This window comes from Nelumbo nucifera, chromosome 4 (genome assembly GCF_055504915.1).
Source record: "Nelumbo nucifera cultivar China Antique chromosome 4, China Antique-T2T, whole genome shotgun sequence".
NCBI classification, from domain to species: Eukaryota; Viridiplantae; Streptophyta; class Magnoliopsida; order Proteales; family Nelumbonaceae; genus Nelumbo; species Nelumbo nucifera.
The window spans coordinates 79,431,093-79,451,547 of NC_142652.1; the positions used below are offsets into that span (position 1 = coordinate 79,431,093).

General features: G+C 35.0%; 1 protein-coding gene across 1 annotated transcript; it reads left to right on the forward strand.

The window, feature by feature from the left end:
* Nucleotides 1–11,311: 11,311 nt before the first annotated feature.
* Nucleotides 11,312–14,817, forward strand: LOC104605143 (putative galacturonosyltransferase-like 7). Its single transcript, XM_010269776.3, has 2 exons — nt 11,312–12,960; nt 14,677–14,817. The coding sequence occupies exon 1, from the start codon at nt 11,838–11,840 to the stop codon at nt 12,945–12,947; it is 1,110 nt and encodes a 369-aa protein (XP_010268078.1). The 5' UTR covers nt 11,312–11,837; the 3' UTR covers nt 12,948–12,960; nt 14,677–14,817.
* Nucleotides 14,818–20,455: the final 5,638 nt, after the last annotated feature.

Genomic DNA, 20,455 nt, shown 5'->3' on the forward strand with positions numbered 1-20,455 from the left:
ATGTAGCACAAAATAGCAATAAGGTCCCTACTCTAAGCTGTTGAAGATTAATTTTCAGCCAATCCTTGAGGGGTAAATGAGGATCTTGAATAGCATTCAAGTGATTTAGCTAGCTCGTTCCAGATGTGTCTGTTAAACTCACAACTTCTAAACAGGTGGCCTAAGGTTTTCATGCTGTAAGAGCAGAATTCACAATTTGTGGGGATCACGAAGCCTCTTTGGTCTAAGGTTTCCATTGTAATGGTATGATGCTTCATCACCAACAATTCTATAAGGCAAGAAGCAATTCACGATAAAGAAATTGATTGATGGGCAATGAAAGACATGACTAGTGAGGATTCAAATGAAACCAATTATAAGAGTGATTCTGATAAGAAGAATGAACAAGTAGATATACAAGTAGCCAGTTTTAGGGATAATATAGCAAATAGGATGTGGGAGAAACATTAGATTGAACAGTTTTAGTTTTAATTTTAGATAATATGGTTAACATATTGGATATGTTTGAAACATTTTGAATTCACTTGTGGTATAATACATTTATTTCCCTTGCTTATGTTAATTAATTGTATCTCATACCTTTGTATTGATAAATCGATACAATGATGGCCAGACATATACGCACACCAATGTATGCTCATTTGGTAAGTAGGCCTGTCAATCATACTTGAAAATCTAAGGTCCAATTTAACATCCAATCTAATAATCTCGGATTCACAAGATGTATTTATGTAATCGAATTGGATTTGGATTTTGTAATCTACATCTTATTAATAATCGGATCGGATTCGGATTTGACTCCATCTCATCCGACTAAAATCCGAATTAGATTATATTATAATAGTTATTGATTTTAATATATAAATTTTATATAATTATATTTAAAATTATAAAAATATATATTTTTATATATTATATTATATATAAATCTATATATAATAAATTTAGTATGTATATTTACATCAATATATTATATATAAAACTTGAAAAGTAAATAAAATTTTTAGTTTTTTTTTTGTATTTTCATAAATTAAAGTTGAGTGGATTAAATTTGAATCTGATCCTAGTCCGTTAGGATTCGAATTCCAATCAAAGGTTTTTAAATCCGATTGGATTTTGGATCAGATTCAGATGCAAGATTTCCATAATCGGACTGAAGTTAGATTTTGCTGAATTCGATCCAATTACAATCCTAAGGCATGGCAAAAAACCAACGCCAATTATGAATAGTGGTTCTTCCGTTGCCCAAAATGGGAGTATCACACAAATTCATTTTATTGGGTAGATGAATTTATTGAATATGATGCTCATATAGCCCCACACAGGAATTATACGCCCCATCATCAACACGTTGGACATCATGCATTATGAAGGCATACCAAATTACACAAGTCAAATATTGTTTTGCTTGCATGTTGTGGGTGCAACATACTTTGCACTATTCTTCTTATCTGCCTTGCAATATTGGTTTGTTATTTTTGTTTAAATACTAACTGTAATGTTGGTGGTTTTATCCACACTTGTACCGGAAACCAATGGACCAACATTTTCATGCTACGCTTGTCTTATAACAGGGTCTTTGTCGTTTGATTAATTTTCATAAATAATTTGATGCTATGCTTGTTTCACAATAATTTGTTATTTCATCTGTTTAAATTTTATTTTAATATTTTATCAATAACATAATAATTTTATTTTTTAAATTATCTTATTATCATTTTTATTAAAATTAATATTTATTGGTATTAATTTATCGATGTTTTTTCCAATTTATTTATTTATCATATAAAGTGTACAAATTTGACATTTATGGTCCATTGTGTAGATCACTTTATAAACTATATATGAGATGCATGGAAGTGTGTACAAAGCACAATTGTGGACATTAACTCATCAAGTTCACACAGTCTATCTACCATTCAAAATAGATGTAAATTGTGGTGTGGTGTGGATTGATTCCTACCACATAGGTGAACCCACCAATCTTATCCACGTTAAAGAACACACCCTAAATCTTTTACCCATTTCTGATTAGAAAGCCCCTAAAAATCTGGAGCTAATTGTGGAGAGAGTTCTAGTCCCAACCACCCACTATATGAGCTCTTATATGGGTGGTTGGGATAAGTACCTTTTAATATGGATCATAGCCACCATGATGGGCCTTAATCCGGGTCTTACATAGATAGTTATGATTTGTAGTTTAATCATCCTATTAAGATAATATTATTGTTTGTAGTCAAACTGATGAAAGAATCCATGGAGGAGCTTGGAGAATCGGTGAGCAAAGTGTTGAATGAAATTGATCTAGAAAAATCACGATTTCTCACCAGCCCGTCTCGTATTTACTTGCTACAAATAGGGGGTGTAAACGGATTGAATTCGAATCAGATCAGGCAATATCTGAATTCGAATTCGATTCAATATCCAATGGATATTAGCAATTAATATCCAAATTCAAATTTGATTAAATATTCAAATATTCAAATATTCAATTCGATTTAAATTCGATTAATTAATTATTTTAGATAATTAATAAAAATATAAAATAAATATTTTATTGATATAAAGTATATAAATATATAAACTATTTATATAACTTAATTATTATGTATAAATTACATACAATATTTATATATTATATAAAAATTAAATAATCAGTCAAAATCGGATATTTATCGAATCGAATCAGATCATATCCGAATTCAACCGATTAAATATTCGAATTATCCGAATTCAATTCGATTATGTCGAATATCGAATTCGAAATCAGATTTTCGAATACCGTTTACACCGCTAGCTAGAAACCTAGGGGCATCCATCTTCTTGCCATCAAACAACAAAATGAGCTCTTAAATTTTCAAGAAAAAAATGAACTAAATCCAAAAGAGTATAACAATGTGATCAATAAAGAATAGGGGTGCAAATGGATGGATCCAATCTGATATAAGCTGTATATATTATTTATATAAATACTAGTAAAAGTTCACACGTGTTGCACGTGGCAATATCAAATGATGATGATGATCATAGTCAACAACCAAATGACCATACTAGTTGAATCATTAACCTATTTAACCAGGAAAATAGACTATAATTAAGACATTAATTCATTTTTTTTGTATTTTAGCCATTTATATCTTTACTAACAATAATTCCTTTTTTTCAAACATATTTTTGTTTAATATGAAGAATATATAATATTAATGCATGTTCAAATTTTTCTATAAAATTTATTTACCAAGATGAAATGCAATTCCAATATATTGTTTGAATATTGGTTTTTACTATTGTGGTCAAATCAATTATATATATATATATATATATATATATATATATATATATATATATATATATATATATGTATGTATGTATGTATGTATGTATATGTATGTATGTATATATTGCATTTTTGTAAACTTCTTATGTGATGAAAATAGTTGAAAAATACTTATATTTTTTTGTTTTTCTTTATTTCAACTATTATATTTTTTTTCCTTTTAATAATTTATGATTTTTTTTATTTAAATTGGATCATATCAGATTCAGATATTCAACATGTTGATCGGATTCAGATTCAGATCACTATTTATGAGATCCGATAAGACCTTCGGATCAAATCAAATTTAATCCCTACCAAATCACTTGCCTACAATGACCTAGCTAATTAAATCATTAAACCATTTGACATGGTTAGTGGGGTCATGTGTTAGACATTAATGCTCTTTATTTTTTATCCCATTTCTACCATTAATGAAAATAATTCTCATTAATCACACTTTTTTATATAACAAATATATAATATTATAGGATGTACTCAAAATTATCTATAAATTTCTATATTTTCTAGAATTTTATGTATTTTATTATTTAATAATAACATCATGTGTTGAACCATTAACCCACCACTTGGATGGAAAAATAATTTTTTCTTTTTTGGTCGATTTTAAATCATTTATTACATTTTCATCATCAATAAAAGTAATTTTTATTTTCACATTTATTTTTACACGTGATAGTATCAAATGATGATGATGATAATGATGATCAACAACCAAATGACCATACTGATTGAACCATTAATCCATTTAAACCAAATACTAACCCACCATCCAAAAAGAAAAATAGTTTGCTTTCTAAGTTGACATTAAATTTTTTATTACATTTTCGTAATTAATAAAATTATTTCTTATGTATAATACTTATTTTTGTTCAATGTAATAAATGTATAAGATTAGAGATGTACCCAATATTTTATTTTTTATAAATATTTAACATTAGATATGTACCCAATTTTTTCTCTATTTTTTTTTTTATTTTTGCAATTCTTTGTATTTTCTATTTTTAAAAACTTTATTATTTGACTATGACATAATTTCATTTCTAGGTTGATTTTAAATTTGGAATTTCATTTTCATCATTAATAAAAATACTTCTTACGTTTCATATTTATTTTTGTTTAATATAATGAATGTACAGAGATATGTCCAATTCTTTTTGTATTATATATTATAAAAATGAATTAATTTTAATTTCTTATTATTTAATTATGGCATTATTTATTAACCCATCTGACCCCAAATGGTTGAATTGCTTACCCACCACCGAGAGGGAAGAAAATGGTTTTGTTTTCAAATTACTTTTCAAAATATTTATCTTTATACTATTAAAGTTAATGTTGTGGCTTTAATCAGTAAAATTTAATGATTAAAAAATATATATCTTAAACATAAGATTTAATAAGAGAGTATATCCAATTGGATTTAAATTTTACGTTCCATTTCCATCATCAATAAAAATATTTCTTATTTATCATACTTATTATTGTTTAATATGTCGAATATGTGATGCTAAAATTTTTCCATTTTTTAATATATATATATATATATTGCATTTTATATATTTTTGAATTTTATTATTTAATTGTAGCAGCATGGATTGGCCCATTTGACCCAAAATGGTTTAATTTCTTACCATCACCTAGATGAGAAAATTATTTTTTTTCTGATAGATTTCAAAAGTATAAGTTTTTATGTTATTGGAATTATTAATTTATTATGTATAGATTTAATTATTAGAACTTAATGATGAAAATAAAAAAAATATATTTTAAATATATGATTCAATGAAGGTGAATGTAAGTTAGTTTCTTAAGTGTTGGATTTAATGAGAGAATTGAATGCATTGAATGTCTTAACATTATCTCTTTTCAACTCATTTAATATCATTAACCGATTACCCTATTTTTATCAATAAATTTAAATATAGAGGGATAACTTTTGTTCTTAAAAAATTCAAGAAATATTCTTGAGGCTATTCATGCTTTTTAAAGTAGTATAGATATATAGATTCAGGCCAAAAAAAATTCCATTCCATGGTCACAACACTTCTTTGGGACCCCAATGAAATGCGGGCACATCAGCTATTGAAATTAAAAATCATTTAGGTTTAAATGTGACACCCTTACACCGTGGCATTTCCAATTCATGTTGTGCCTTAGGGGGTTTTTTGGGCCAAATTCATCTAAACTTGGCTCACAATTGACCCATAACTATAAAAGGCCATTAATTCACATCAGCGCCCCACAATCACCAACGCAAGGGTGGTCATTTTGATGAATTGGGATCTCTTCCAACAAAACACGTTCCAACACCTTACCAATTTGATTGATACCGCATATCTCACTATGAAATTGGAGCCTATCATAAAAGTTGGACCTATCATGTATGAAATCTATGGTGTTAGATGATGTTGGTAGGGTGTTGTAACATCTCACATCAGCACCTCATTTTGATTGGTGAATGATGATTAACATAACAGTCCTAACACCATAGTGACATGATAATCGGCTTCTATCAGGGAAAATCTGTGTTCATAGCGTTCTAACAGCATTTTACAACTTTGTATTGGAAATAACTCCCCATGAAATAAAGCATACAAATACGAAGATATTCTCAATGCAATGCAAGACAATAAATGCTAATCAAATGGGCTTTGCCCTGACTGAAGCCGAAGTCGACTCGACAGCCCACATCTTGGAAGGCCTTTCATGCGGTGGCTTTAGCCTTACAAGGTGGGCCCCATATTGAAAGAAAGCCTAGAAGCTATATTTGGTTAAAAAAACAGGAAAGACAGGATATCCTTTAATTGAGTAAACAGATTTTTTTTTTCAAAAAAAAAATGAGTTAATAGATCAATTATTCCGTGAAGTTATTTTCAATAACCTAACAGGGTCGGGCCTTGGATGATTGTTTTTTTTTTATGCTTAAAGGACACGTCCATATCTTACCTTTAGTTGTACTTTAATAGTCGTTATTTTAAAATTTTAAAGCGTCAAATTGGCTGAAAGCCTGAAACTTCAGCCTAGGGTTCTTCACTTTTCATATAAAACTAAAGTTGACAAAGAAATTGTAAAAATTGACTCACTTAAGCAACTTGTGCTTTACCTAAACCCGTCCTCAAGGGACTGAATCCAATTAATATAATGTGCAATTTTGTAGTTTAAGATTCTAAAGTAGAGTGATCACATTATGGAACATGATGGGTTACCCCCTTCTTAACTTGTTGTGTTCTCCAATCTGGCAATCTCCATTTTAAATGATGGTGGCCTCTGAATTAAAAAGAGATCAATAATAAAAATAAAAATAACAATATTCTTTAAAATAATTAAACTTATATTACTCAATAAGCAATAATTAATTATAGGTGTAGTGGGAGTTTAGTAATAAAAAAGCATGTGGAAGGTTTTGGCTTCGGTGGAGTTAAAAATGTTAACGCAAATCGATTTTGGAATTTGTAAATACCTAAACGTGCACTCTCGATACCCCCTCTACCCGATATATGGTCACTTACTAAATTATACTATGAAAACAGATTGGATCGGATTCGAATTAGGGTAATATCTAAATCCGATTCAATATTGTTAAGAGTTTATATCGAATCTCATAAGTATGTATTTGAATTTGAATAAAATAAAGAAGTCGAATTCTGATCAAATAGGGGGTGATCCGATCTGATTTCTGATCTATTCCTATTTTCTGATCTGGTCCAATCCGAAAATTTGGACACGGGAGATCTAAATCCAACAAAAATAAGATTGGATCAGAATCTGATCCATTTGCACCCTACCAACAAATTAGAACTGTTTTTAGAAGGGGATGTAGATGTGGATGTGGATTTTGATCTTAAATCTCTTTATTTAAAAAAATAAATAAACTTTTTTAGGTCTCATTTTTTCGGTATTAGTGGGTTTTATGGAAAAGAACAAATTTCAAGTGATTCATTTATAGAGGAAGTAATACTCTCCTTAGACTTACATAAATTATTTTACCAATACACATTGAAAATCGCTAGTACATGTTGGAATAATATTACTATTTTTTGATAAATCAGTCATTATACACCTTTACCTGGGGGATAAAAAAACACAGGTAAGTACTCTTATTTGGGTAAGTAATTCCCAGAAAATATTTGTCCCGATAATTACATTTACCTAGGTAAATCATTTTATCGAAACACGAACTAGGCCTTTACATGTACCTAGGATTGTTTTTAACACATCACACTCTCAATTTTCACTTCTAGGGAAATCACTTAAATTTTCTCCTATATTTTCATCCTGACTTACACTCCCCTACTTTTTAAAAAGATCTGAAAATTATGTTAACTATATGACAAAAGATATTTAATTAGATTTGTTTTAATACAATGATAGTCACCTCTGCTCTCAAAGGAGGTTAGTGTCTTAATGGTGGCTCATTCCAGATCTACTGCCCACATAACTCAATTGTCCTGTATTGAGAACATCTACTCATGAATAACAAGGGAGATATCAAACTATAATACCCCATGGGTAGGGATGTGGGAATAATTTGTACATACTATGAGTTCAAATCAGCCCCCCACAACTGTCCCACAATACATTTCTATCTTGTATTAGGAATAAGTCCCGATGATAATACTAGAAATGATGATGTCATCATCAAGAGATGTTTTCAATATACGACACGGATATACTGTGGGATGTTGTGGGGGATAATCTTGTGAAGGGATGATTTATTGTTACACACTAGATCCAAGCCCATTATGATTACCTACATTGAAAAAGGAAAAAAAAAAAGCATCGTTGCAAATGAATTTTGTATATTTTATTTAATCTTTTAAATAAAGTACAAAAAATCTCTATATAAAAAAATATTCATACTATTATAAAGTAAATACTTGTCTGCAAGCTGTAAAAGTTAAATTTGATAACATATTCCTACCGTAATATTTTTACCTTTACTTGTACACATATATAAAATGTGCACTTACACTAGTTAAATAAAATTAATCTAAATTTACAGCATAAATAATAAGTATAAAAAATAGCCGAATATTAGTTTATAAGCTCTTAAACTATCAATATGCCTATATACATTTTACCTAATTCATCAAATAAAATCTGATTTACAATCAGCAAAAAAGAAAACCGTAATCAGTGTTGTCAGACTTGGATTGGACACACACTCGGATGAATTGGGAATCGGAATCTAAAATGGGTATTTTTGGGTTTACAGTTCTTACAAAGATTTCTTCGGTCATTTATACTCCAACTGCACGCTTTTACACCCTTAAGCTTATTTTATTGTAAAATTACTACTTTCTACTTTTCCTATTCTTAATTTCTCTATGTTTCTGCGGAACTTTTTATTTTGAAACCGAACTAATTTTGACTGGTTTGGTGGGGTGGGGTGGGGCTAAACGAAAAAATGAGAAAGGGAGGAGAAGAAGTAGGGATTAGAGAAAAATGGAGTGAGGAGGTTTGGGTAGGACTGTCAATGATATTCGAAAATCTGATTTCGAATTCGAGATTTGACATAATCGAATCGAATTCGGATGATTCGTATCTAATCGGTCGAATTCAGATATGGCATGATTTGATTCGATAAATATGCGAATTTGACCAATTATTTAATTTTTATATATAAGATATATAAAATTTTTAAATAATTTATATATTTATATTTTTATATTAATAAAATATTTATTAATTACTTAAAATAAATAATTAATTGAATTCAAATCGAATCAAATATTTGAATATTTAATCGAATATTAATTTTCAATATCTGTTGGATATTGAATCGAATTCATATATTAAATTTTTTAATCGGATTCGAATTTAGATATTGCCTGATCCGATTTAAATACTGATACCTTAAATTTTTCCAAAAATATTTTATATTATTTTATATATATTTGCATTTATACTCTTTCCAAACTGAGCCAAATTTTTTTAATTGGGTTCAATTTTCTATTTTTCCGTTTGTGATGAACACTCCTACATGTATTAATAGCTTATTTTTGAGTAAATATCCTTCTTTTCTATTGACATTTTTGTGTCAATATCCTTATCTCTTCGTTTATTTGGTAAAATATTTTTGGACCAAACAAATGTATGTGATGGGGGATATATTTCCATTTATTCAGAAGCTAGGGAAAATTCGTATTCTCTTTCTCTTGAGTATCTTGAGTCAATGAGTATGAGGGAGACGGACCACCAACGGCTACAAACACACACATCATCTGTTGTGAAAAATGAAATAAATAAACTAATAAAAATGGCCAACTTTAGTAAAAAGCTCGATGATCAATGCAAGGTCCACTCTCTGACTGACCACGGCTAGCCCCACCGGCCAACATCTAATTCACAACGCGACCGACACCGTCAGATTACGGAGAGACTCACTTTTCAGAGCCCAAAAAAAAAGCCCAGAGCCCAAAAGGGGAGAGAGGCCCAAGAAGTTCACAGACGACAGACGGGTAGAGAGAGTGGAAACCAGGCTGGCGTACATCCGTACTTGTCATACGGATTCGTAGCATATTACTGCCGTTTAACAAGGTAAAGGCTTTGGGTTCTCGGGCGGGCCGGGCGCGAGTATCATGACCTCTCACGCATGCTTCTTGTCGGTGACGGAGCCCCCGACCCCGTACGTACCACTAACTGATACGGGGCTCGGGAGTTGGGTCTCGGGTTGGGCCGGAGTGCCGGAGGACGTGTAAATAAGTTAACATAACACAACCGACACAGTGCTTTCTTTTCATCATTTCTCCGCCACGTTTCCTGTTGATGATGCTCGTCCAGGAACGTAGACCCCGTGTTCCGTCACCCGTGGATCTCCAATTAGACCGACTTCTGTCGTTTTATAAAAATGAGATTCGCCTTTTCCTTTTCCTCTTTACTTAAAAAACTTACATCCTTTGTCTATAATGTCCAACTTGTCCTCTCTCAACTCCCTGATTCGACGTCGTCGTCAACTGTCAACCACGCCCGGATGGCGGGATGGCCGGAAGGCCCGGATCCAATTCCTTCCCCTTACAGCCATAACCTCAACTCTAGCTTTTGCAGGGCCAGGGACAGATTCGTCAATTTCAAAACAAAAATGCATTTAAATTAATTACTAGTATAATAAATAAATTCTGGTATTCATTGATTAGTAATATCATTATGGTAGTGCGTGGTTGCATGGTGCCATGGTTGGGCCATGGAAATTGCTAAAAAGAAAGATTTTAATGATACCATCTGTTAACGTCTGAGATCGCTCAGATACTCCTTTAAAATGTGAGCCACACGTTACACAAATCTGTCCAACTGTCTCTCCCCCGGCCCCCGCACCACACACACACTCAATTAATGCCGCATTTAAGAGATATTTTCTTTAATTATGCAAATAAATGCATAGATATTCTCAAAATTACAGATAGATAATCTTCAGTTCTTCACTCCCCTATTTTTTCCTTTTTTTTTTTTTTTTTTGCTAAAACAAAACCCCTATTTGTATGTTTTTATTCAGGAGGATGAGATATTCCGAAAATTAATGAAGAACAATATTCTCGATATAAATTCTCAAAAGCCGACTTAAACAAATAAACAATATAGATGAAAGAAAGAACTAATTAATAAAGAAATATTTTCGGTATATTTGTTGCCGAATGACTGATTTCTCCCTCGGTTCTTGTCTTGATGAGTTGGGTAGCCACCCTAGGGATGGGGTCTGGATCAACAACATGTGTTCTCATTATAATCGGATGAATTTTTTATTATTTCAAACCGACTAAAATTCGAAACCCGAACAGATTTATTTATGGGCAGTCATTGTAATAATTGTATTATTGACTGGGGACTGGTTCTGCACATTTATAATTTTGCTATTTTATTGATTATTGATTTGATCCGGGATTAGGTCGACCCTGCCCGGACCAGCCCCCAGCCCGACTGACAGCGCTAGGTGAAGAACTGAGAAGGAGCATTATTGTCAATTTAACAACTGAGAATTTATTAATTTATTTATTGAATATTGATAAATGATAACGCTGTGGGTTAGCGCAAGTCCTACGGTATGGTGGAAAAGGCAAAGCTGGAAAAGGGAGGGCTCTACCACTTGTGCCCCCTGCTTCTGCTTGCTTCTTCAGCTTCTCCAACTGCGAGAGCAGACTGGAGAGTGACGGAGACACAAAAAGAGAGTGAGGAGGAGCTGAGACAATCAGCCAACTGTAGAGCACGTTGCCGCAGAGTAGCAGTACTCCGCCCTGTTTTACTCTCGTTAATGGATTCTCTCCCCTTTACCTTTCACAACCCACCCTTTCTCTCTCCAAGTTTGCTTCGTCTGCACGGTGTCTGATTATTAGTGTGATTCTAGCATTCTCTCCTCACTCCCTCCTTCTCTATCTTTCTCAGGCTGGCAGACCAAAAGGGAACCCTAGCGTTCCTTCTCCTCTATCTGTCCTCTCGATTCGCTGATCCTTTCGATTTCAAATCGAAGAAGAAGAAGAGGAGGAACGGAGGCTACCGAGTGAAGATGCTCTGGATCATGAGATTATCGGGTTTCTTCTCTGCCGCAATGGTTATGATCGTTCTGTCTCCTTCTCTCCAATCCTTCCCCCCTGCCGAAGCCATTAGATCCTCTCATTTCGACGGTTATCTCCGTTTCCCCTCCCAGCTTTCCGCCGTCAATACCCTGAATCCTTTTTCTTTCAGAAAGGCATCTTCATATCGCAATGCTGAAGAATGCAGCTCCGCCGACAGAAAAATCTCCGGTCAAAACACCGTATGCGATCCTTCTCTCGTTCACATCGCGATCACTCTCGACATTGAGTACCTTCGCGGCTCTATCGCTGCCGTGCACTCGGTATTGCAACATTCTCTCTGTCCGGAAAACATTTTCTTCCATTTCCTCGTCTCGGAGTCGGAGGCGAACCTCGAAACCCTAGTCCGTTCTACGTTCCCCCAGTTAAAATTCAAGGTCTATTTCTTCGATCCGAAGATCGTGAGGAACCTGATCTCGACTTCGGTGAGGCAAGCACTCGAGCAACCGCTGAATTACGCGAGGAATTACCTCGCTGACATTCTCGAGCCTTGCGTTCGCCGGGTTATATATCTGGATTCCGATCTCGTGGTGGTCGATGATGTTTCGAAGCTATGGACTACAAACCTTGGCTCTAGAACAGTCGGGGCGCCGGAGTATTGCCATGCCAACTTCACCAAGTATTTCACGGAGAGCTTTTGGTCCGACAGGCGGTTTTCCGGCACGTTTGCGGGCAGGAAACCATGCTATTTCAACACAGGTGTCATGGTTATGGATCTAGCGAAGTGGAGGAGGTATGGATACACAAAGAGGATTGAACGGTGGATGGAGATCCAGAAGAGGAGCCGAATTTACGAGCTGGGATCGCTGCCGCCGTTCCTGCTGGTTTTCGCTGGACACGTGGCACCGATCGAGCACAGATGGAACCAACACGGCCTTGGAGGGGATAACGTGAAAGGGAGTTGTCGTGATCTCCACCCAGGTCCCGTCAGCCTCCTGCACTGGAGCGGCAGCGGCAAGCCCTGGCTCCGGCTAGACTCCAAACGGCCGTGCCCTCTCGACGCGCTCTGGGCCCCATACGACCTATATGGACCTTCACCATGACCTTGGATTCCCGGTAAATTCCTCCAGGTTTTCTAATTTTTGTCTTCCTTTTTCTCAATTTCTTGCTTTTTTCCATTGTTTTTGTAACCTTCTCATTTTTTTTTGACAACTTTTTTGCTTTTTGTTCTTCATCACTCTATTGGACATTGTGTATTCTATTCTATTATTATTCGTGCCCCTGAAAATAAAATATTAAATATATATACATACATATATTCAATTCGTTTCAGTTTTGTTGTTAACCATCAGCAATATTGTTAACCATTCAGGTATAAGTACTGTATATAGCAGACTGAATTTGGAAATTCCTGATCAAACCAATGAAATAACAAAACTGACCTCATTAATGTCATGAAATTTGAAAATACTCCCAACTCAAACTCAATAATATTGCCGGTCTGTCCATTTTTGTGGACAAATGACAATTATAATTTGCAGTTGGTGAAGGTGAATTTACTGCCTTGCTTTATTAATTTCTTTTTGGGAAAGACGAATCCGGTGATCTTGAGTACTGAGATGGATTTCGTTGTTCAGTTGTCGGTCTGTGTGGTAAATGAAATACGTTTGGGATGGAGAGAGAATGGGTGTTGGGTTAAGGGTAATGGATAGTGGGGGACTGGAGAGAGAATGAATAGGAAAGTAATACTAATTTGTCCCTTTCGGGTTTGGGTGGCAATCCCTTTCTATTCGGTTTCACTGTTTCTTTCTATGCATAATACTATTTTCCTCTTCATTTATTATTATACTAATACCAAAGTCATTTGCATCAAGGGAGGGACCCAGGCGTCATTGTTGCTTAGAAAGCGTCCAAGGGTGTGGTGAGGAGATTCCTCTTCTCTCTGTTTCTCTCTCCCTCTCTCTCTCTAAACGTGGCCACTTGGCCCTTCGTATTTGATTATAGGGTAGCTTTAATGCTTTATTCTTTCAGGGTTGAATGATTGATTTCTCCCTTTTCGTTCTCATTTTGCAGCTATGTAAAAATATACATACCCTAGATTTTTCTCTCTGTATACAAATATATATATTGGTAGCTAGAATATATGTTTCATCATCAAATATTCAAATTCAAATAATATATTCTAGATGAAACATACATCCTTGTAGGTTTTGTGTTGGTGCTTCTTTTTGTTGTCTGGATTGAACAAGTCTTTTCCGAATTAAAAACGAAAGGAAAAATAAAGAAAGAGGGTATTAGGTCATTAGTCTATTAGTCCTGGTTGGTGGAAGTAGTAGTTTTATAGTTTAGGGGGCCCTAATAACATGGGTGGGAAGTGGGAGCCATACAACGATACACCATCAGTCCGAATTTGACAGCTTCGCTGTCGCAATTATTCTAATTGCAGACCCCTGTGCTTGAACGTGTCAAAAACGCCTAGTTGCTTTTTTTATTTTTGGGCTTGTTGTTTAAGGTTTGGTGAGGGGGAGAGAAATCTCTAATTCTAAAATCTTTGATCTGAGTGAGAGAACCCATAAAGAATCTCTCATCAAAAAAAAAAAAAAAACAGAGAGAGAAGAGAACCTATAATATTTTACAATATGTCTGTCTCTACACTTGGGAGCCCTATCTATCGGCTCTACCTGCTTTGCCACTGATTTGTAACTACCGAACTCTTAATATCTCATATATCCGACTAACAGAAGATGTTACACTTTGTATTAAAATTAAAATGTTTGACCTTTTAGTGTTGGTGAAATTATTGTTGTTTCTAATTTGGACCTTTTAAAACAGATGAGCATAGGGTCCGACGTTGGGGATCAGGCTGTCATTTGTCATCGCAAGTCTTGCAACTCTCCCTCACCGATTCCAATCCAAGTGCAAGTTGAGTGGTTCGTTGGACGAGATGGTGTGGTGGGTCCATCCAGATCCAGGGCGATGAATCTCGGCTACAAATACAATGAAATTCTTTTTTTCCTTTCAAATTGAAGCTGCTGTGTGTACATTTACGAGGTACAACCAAGGACATTCTGCCATTTCTCATGGGGTCTGGGGGCACATGGAGGCTACTTAACACCGATCCACCCACATCCGTCCATCCATCCATCCACCCATCATCACATGCATACTCAGTGGGTCCCATGATGCCTCTCTCTTTTGATTCCTATTCCTAGAGAAAAAATAATAATAAAAAGATTGCCCCAAATTACAGACTTTACTTACAGAAACTTCTCATCTGATTGCATTCATTTTCTATTCTTTTGTGTATGATCATAACTTCATTTAAAATTTATTACTGTATTATGTCCTGTTTGATACACACCTTATGCCTTCCCTTCTGTTTATTGCATTCCAAAAAAAAAAAAAAAGGAAAACCAGCTGTTCATTTGCTGCATAATTCTCGGCCACAAATATCTAGCTGTTCAATTGGTGTTAACCGAAAGTTCAGTATTCACAGTGTTAAAGGCAAAGCTACGGAAATATGTTGTTATCAGCCTCATTACATAATAGGAAACACTGCATATATAAAATCAAAGGCATATGTGCCTTGGGGTGGCAGTGGTGCACAAGAAAACTGCAGTCTACTTATCCCCCTATAAACAATCATCCAGATCTGATTCTTATTACATCCATCAATCACAATCAATCGAGAACAAACACATGATGTCCAGAAAGACAACGACGAGTAGCTCTGATCCGAACCTTTACAGCTAGTAGAGCCTACAAGTAACACGACTAGTCTAATAAGTAGTACCTGGGCTGAACGTGTGGCGACCGCGACCGGCCATCCAATATGGCCGACCACCACTCCCTTTTTTCCCCATTTACTACATTAATAATGAATATACACCTACATATAATCTTTGCAAGTTGGAATTTCTATTAACATAAAATTTATTTTCAGTGATTTTGTATCAATTTTTTTCCACCCTTGCTTCATTTTACTCGGAAAAAGAAAAGAATTAATATGGCTGACCCTTGACCTATACGGATGCATAAAATTAAATTTTTCTGAAAAAACAAGTTCATCAATGGTGCTGTCGGATAAGTACAGCTTTTCATTGCTTGGGGACCTGGGGTGACAATTCAAATCAATCACCCAAGGCAGCCTGTAATTGCTTAGGAGTCATGTACAAGAAAGCACTGATCTGGATGCCTGGAATCAATCAGATTGTACACATACAGCCTTGGTGGTGGTAAGTGGAATCACAGTGTTTCTCATGCAGAGAATGAAGTTGACATTTACTACAGTGCAGTTGTAAAAATAGTTTAGCATTTGGTAATCAATGGTTCTAGATTGTTACTATCGGCTCCTATGAGTCATATTTTTTGGGCTGAGGATCACAATTCACCCACTGGTTGATACTTCCTATGACTTGGGGGCTATTTGCCAATATATCTGATTTTGCTTCTGAAAACCAAACAAGTGCCTCATGTTGATTCTGATTTATACCTGTAACAAACCGTCAAAGTATGTGTTTTTATATGCTTAAAACCTTATTTATAATCAATTGAGCTGTTGAATTTGTGTTAAGATTTATATGGAGTTCTGTATCAATTATATCGTTTCTTCCATCGGATTCTATATACCCTTCCTTTCCCAAGCATATCTCACATAGGTGTCTTGAAACAAGAGCAACCAGCCAACCATCTATTAATTGTTTTACTCCAATTCATCTGTAATTTGTTCTCCGATGATCATGTAGTCGATAAAAGACGAGCCTTGGTTGAGGCTATATTATGAATTAATGACAGGGACTCCAATTGGTATTGAATTTTGGACAGTTCTCACTCCTCGGCCACACAAGCAGGTCAACCATTATAATATATACCCTTCAGCCCCAACCCCCAATATCTATTAATAGTGGGCAGTAGGTCGGATTATTATCAACTTTTTACCGTAGCCTTTACCGCTAGGTGGTGATGAAATGTTTTTGCCTGTCAGTCATCTTTAGCCTATTTGGTTTGTATGAATAGGGGTCTGAAATCAGAACTGGAATGTGCTGTTCCATTCCAACAGTTTGGTTGGGTGGAATCAAAATTCATTTTCATTCTTGGTGGAATGACATTCTCTTATTTGAGAGAATGGTAATTTCCTCCCAGGTTTTAAAAACTGAATTAGACATGAAACCATTTTGGTGATTGGTTCCTGGGCTGAATGATCCGATCGGTTCGAATGGATGGCTCACTCTGATTTAAAAAATAATAATTAAAATAAAAAAAAAAAACTGTCAAAAACTGTTGTTCGCATCGACAGTTCAAGCGCCTGGTTTAGCAGATAACCGTCCAAGTCAATGGTTTTTTGCCCAAAAATAGTTTTAGGGTGAAACGGAACAAGTTATCTAGACAGTTCTTGGGCAACCGGTCTGGTTTTCAAAACCATGACTCCCTCCCCCTCCCTTGGAAATGAAATCCCTTCCAGCTAATTCCAATTCTCAGGCCCCGTTTGGTTCATAGGAATAGGGGTCTGGAATCAGAATCGAAATGGGATATTTTGATTCCAACTGTTTGGTTGGGCAGAATCGAAATCCCATTCCCATTAATTCCTGTTAGAATAGTATTCTTCTATTTGAGGGAATGGTGATTCCCTGTCTTTCCCTAGGAAATGAAATGCCATTCTGCTAATTCTAATTTTCATTCCCATTCTCATTCCTGTCTGAATCAAACAAATGATGGAAATGGACCATTTCGATTCCGATTCTAATTCTGACTGCAAACCAAATAGACCCTCGTTTGAATCCCTGTCTGATCTAAACAAACTATGGGATGGGACTATTTTAATTCCAATTCCGATTCTAATTATAAACCAACAAAATGGACCCTTAGTTCTACGGCCCATGCCGGGGCTTAATTTTCTGGCCGACTGCACCCAAACTGGTTTCAGACCTACACAAGTTATAATTATTGTGCCCCCTTTTCACTCAATTAGTCAGGTCTAATTTTGGGGCCTTTTAGCAGGAAAATACATGTAGTCCATGCATCAGGCAGTGGCCAGTGGTCCATCCTATCTTCAAGACAGATGTATATCATATTTGTCATGGAATCCTTGAAACCACTGAACAAAACTGGGGTTATCAATGTACAGCACGGCCTGTGGCCCAGTTATTTTTATATCTAACTATGTTTTTTTTTTAAAATGAATAATTACAGGCAATTTCCATGGTGCCGTAGAAGGGTATGAAAGCTGTAAAACCTTAATTAATCAGGTCCCACGTGGATATACAATTAGCTGGGCTAGATACTGAGTGGGTCCAGACACAGCCAGGCCAGCCAGCTAGCCACTTTGACTAAGCCCCCTGATGGGGTTACCAATTTTCATATAGTATTTTATAAATTTCATGTTGAGTTTTTCTATGTTTTATCTTTTAATCCAAATATTTCATATATATATATAACCAGAAGGGGCTACAGACGACGGGGGTAGCACGTCAAGATAATGTATGTAACGATACCAAATAAAATCCTGATTCAGGGCTAGCCGGGCCTTCATATCTTTAATGCCATGTTTGGTTTATTATAAAACAGGAGAGAATCAGAAAGTTGAGGGAAGGTTCACAAGAAATTCTGAAAGGACTTTCCCTCAACTTTCTGTTTCTCCCTTATTTTCTAATAAAATAGACAGATTCTACAGTCTGTTTGGTTTCCTAGAAAATTGGTCTGGGAAAGGAAAGGATGGGAGGGCTGGCATGAAAAACAGAAAATTTATTCTCACTGAGGTATCTTTTGTTTGGTTTGGTTTGTTGAGCCAAATATGTGTGAAAATCAAATTTTCAGTGTTTGTTTAGGGACAAAATTTGTAGAAATTTATGATGAGCCCACTGTTGTTTTCTTTTACGTCAAGGCTATGTTTGGTTTGAAGGAAAAAAGTTAGGAAAGGGAGGAAATTATAGAGAAACCTTTTACAAACCCTCTATAGGTTTTCCTTTCTTTCCCTACATTTTCCTTTAAACCAAACACAACCCAAGTGTACTGTTAACATTCTGAAGAAGAAACCACCCAGAGCCAGAAGCAATTCCATCTTGAGATTTGGCTGGAAGTATCGGGGTTTGCATCTGCAACAGTCCTTGCAGTAACTCTGTTGTACCAAAAATGACTGTCTCCAATCCTCCGTCACTAATGCAATTTCAGGGTTTGCATTTGCTTCGATTCCATCAACAAGGTTCTGATGGTGTATGTTCAGAAACTCTTTCAGGGCTTCGAGAGGAGAACTCAGCATTAGTGATAAATAACTTGGAATCTGCCTTTAATCTACAAAATATATAGTTGAGAAAACGTATAGACATACAAAAACCCAAGCATATTAGCAGATCTAGAAGGAAACCCCAACTCATATATATGCATCGGACACTACCGGAATCAATGGCATCTAGAACAGGGTGACCAGTTATCGCCAGCACCCTAAAACAACAACAAAAAACAAAGAAAAAAATGGGCATAAAAATATGCCCAAAGCAACGAGTGTTGTCCCAGACGAATCATTTTCAGAAACAACGAAAACAGTTGGAAGGGGGTAAACATTGGATTGAGAGAGAAAATATCAAATAAAAAATAAGAAAAAGAGGGCTTAAGCGAACCAACATTAAGTGGTTAGAGTTCTAACCATTGGAGGGCATGAAAGGTTGGATCCAGGAAGAAAGACTAGATGCTATTGTGATTTGGGAAGTCCACCACGTTCCAAGTTTTGGGTAGGGGTGCAACTTGGGCGGGTTAGGGTTGAAGTTTGTCAAAATTTGAGTAAGTCCAACCCGAAGCCTAATCCCAAAGCAGTGTAAAATTTTAGGGAAATTCTCTATTAGTACCTTGTACTTTGGGTTTAGTGCCACTTTGGTCCCCAAATTTTAAAACGTGATAATTCAATACCTAAACTTTCAAAATGTGTCAATTCAGTACTTTCGTTAACCAATACGTTAATCAGTCGTTAAGTAATATTTGAAAAGACACAAATGCTCTTTGTGTGTCATCTAATTTTCTTTATCAACCATCCACATGTTGATAAAAATGAACAGTATCAAATCTTTGACTCTTCTATTCAAAAAAGTTGGGGTAATGTCTCAGTAGGCATTATGGCCCAACTTTCTTGAATAGAAGAGGCAAGGATTTGAGACTGTTCATTTTTTGTCAATGTTTGGATGGTTGATAAAGAGAATTAGATGACACTCGAAGGGTATTTCTGTCTTTTCAAATGACACTTAACAGTTGGTTAACAGGCTGATTAATGACAGGTATTAGATTGGCAAATTTTAAAAGTTTGGATATTAAATTGTCACGTTTTAAAGTTCGGATATTAAATTGTCACGTTTTAAAGTTCGGAGACCAAAGTGGCACTAGACCCAAAGTACATGGTACTAATATGGAATTTTCACTTGGGCCAACCCAAGTTGCACCCCTAGTTTTGGGAAGTCGCATCATGTGATTTCTCCGTCTGCCTCACAACACAAACAAAGAAAAGTAGGTATTTAATGGGAATATTCTTATTTTTTATTCCAGTGGCAGTAACCAAACGGACCATAAGCAAAAACCAAAATAAAAACGGTTTTCAAAAACTCAACACCGTTTTATTGAAATTAAAGAT

Excerpts from the sequence above, each read along its gene's own strand:
- LOC104605143 (XM_010269776.3), top strand. The coding sequence starts at position 11,838 with ATGCTCTGGATCATGAGATTATCGGGTTTCTTCTCTGCCGCAATGGTT.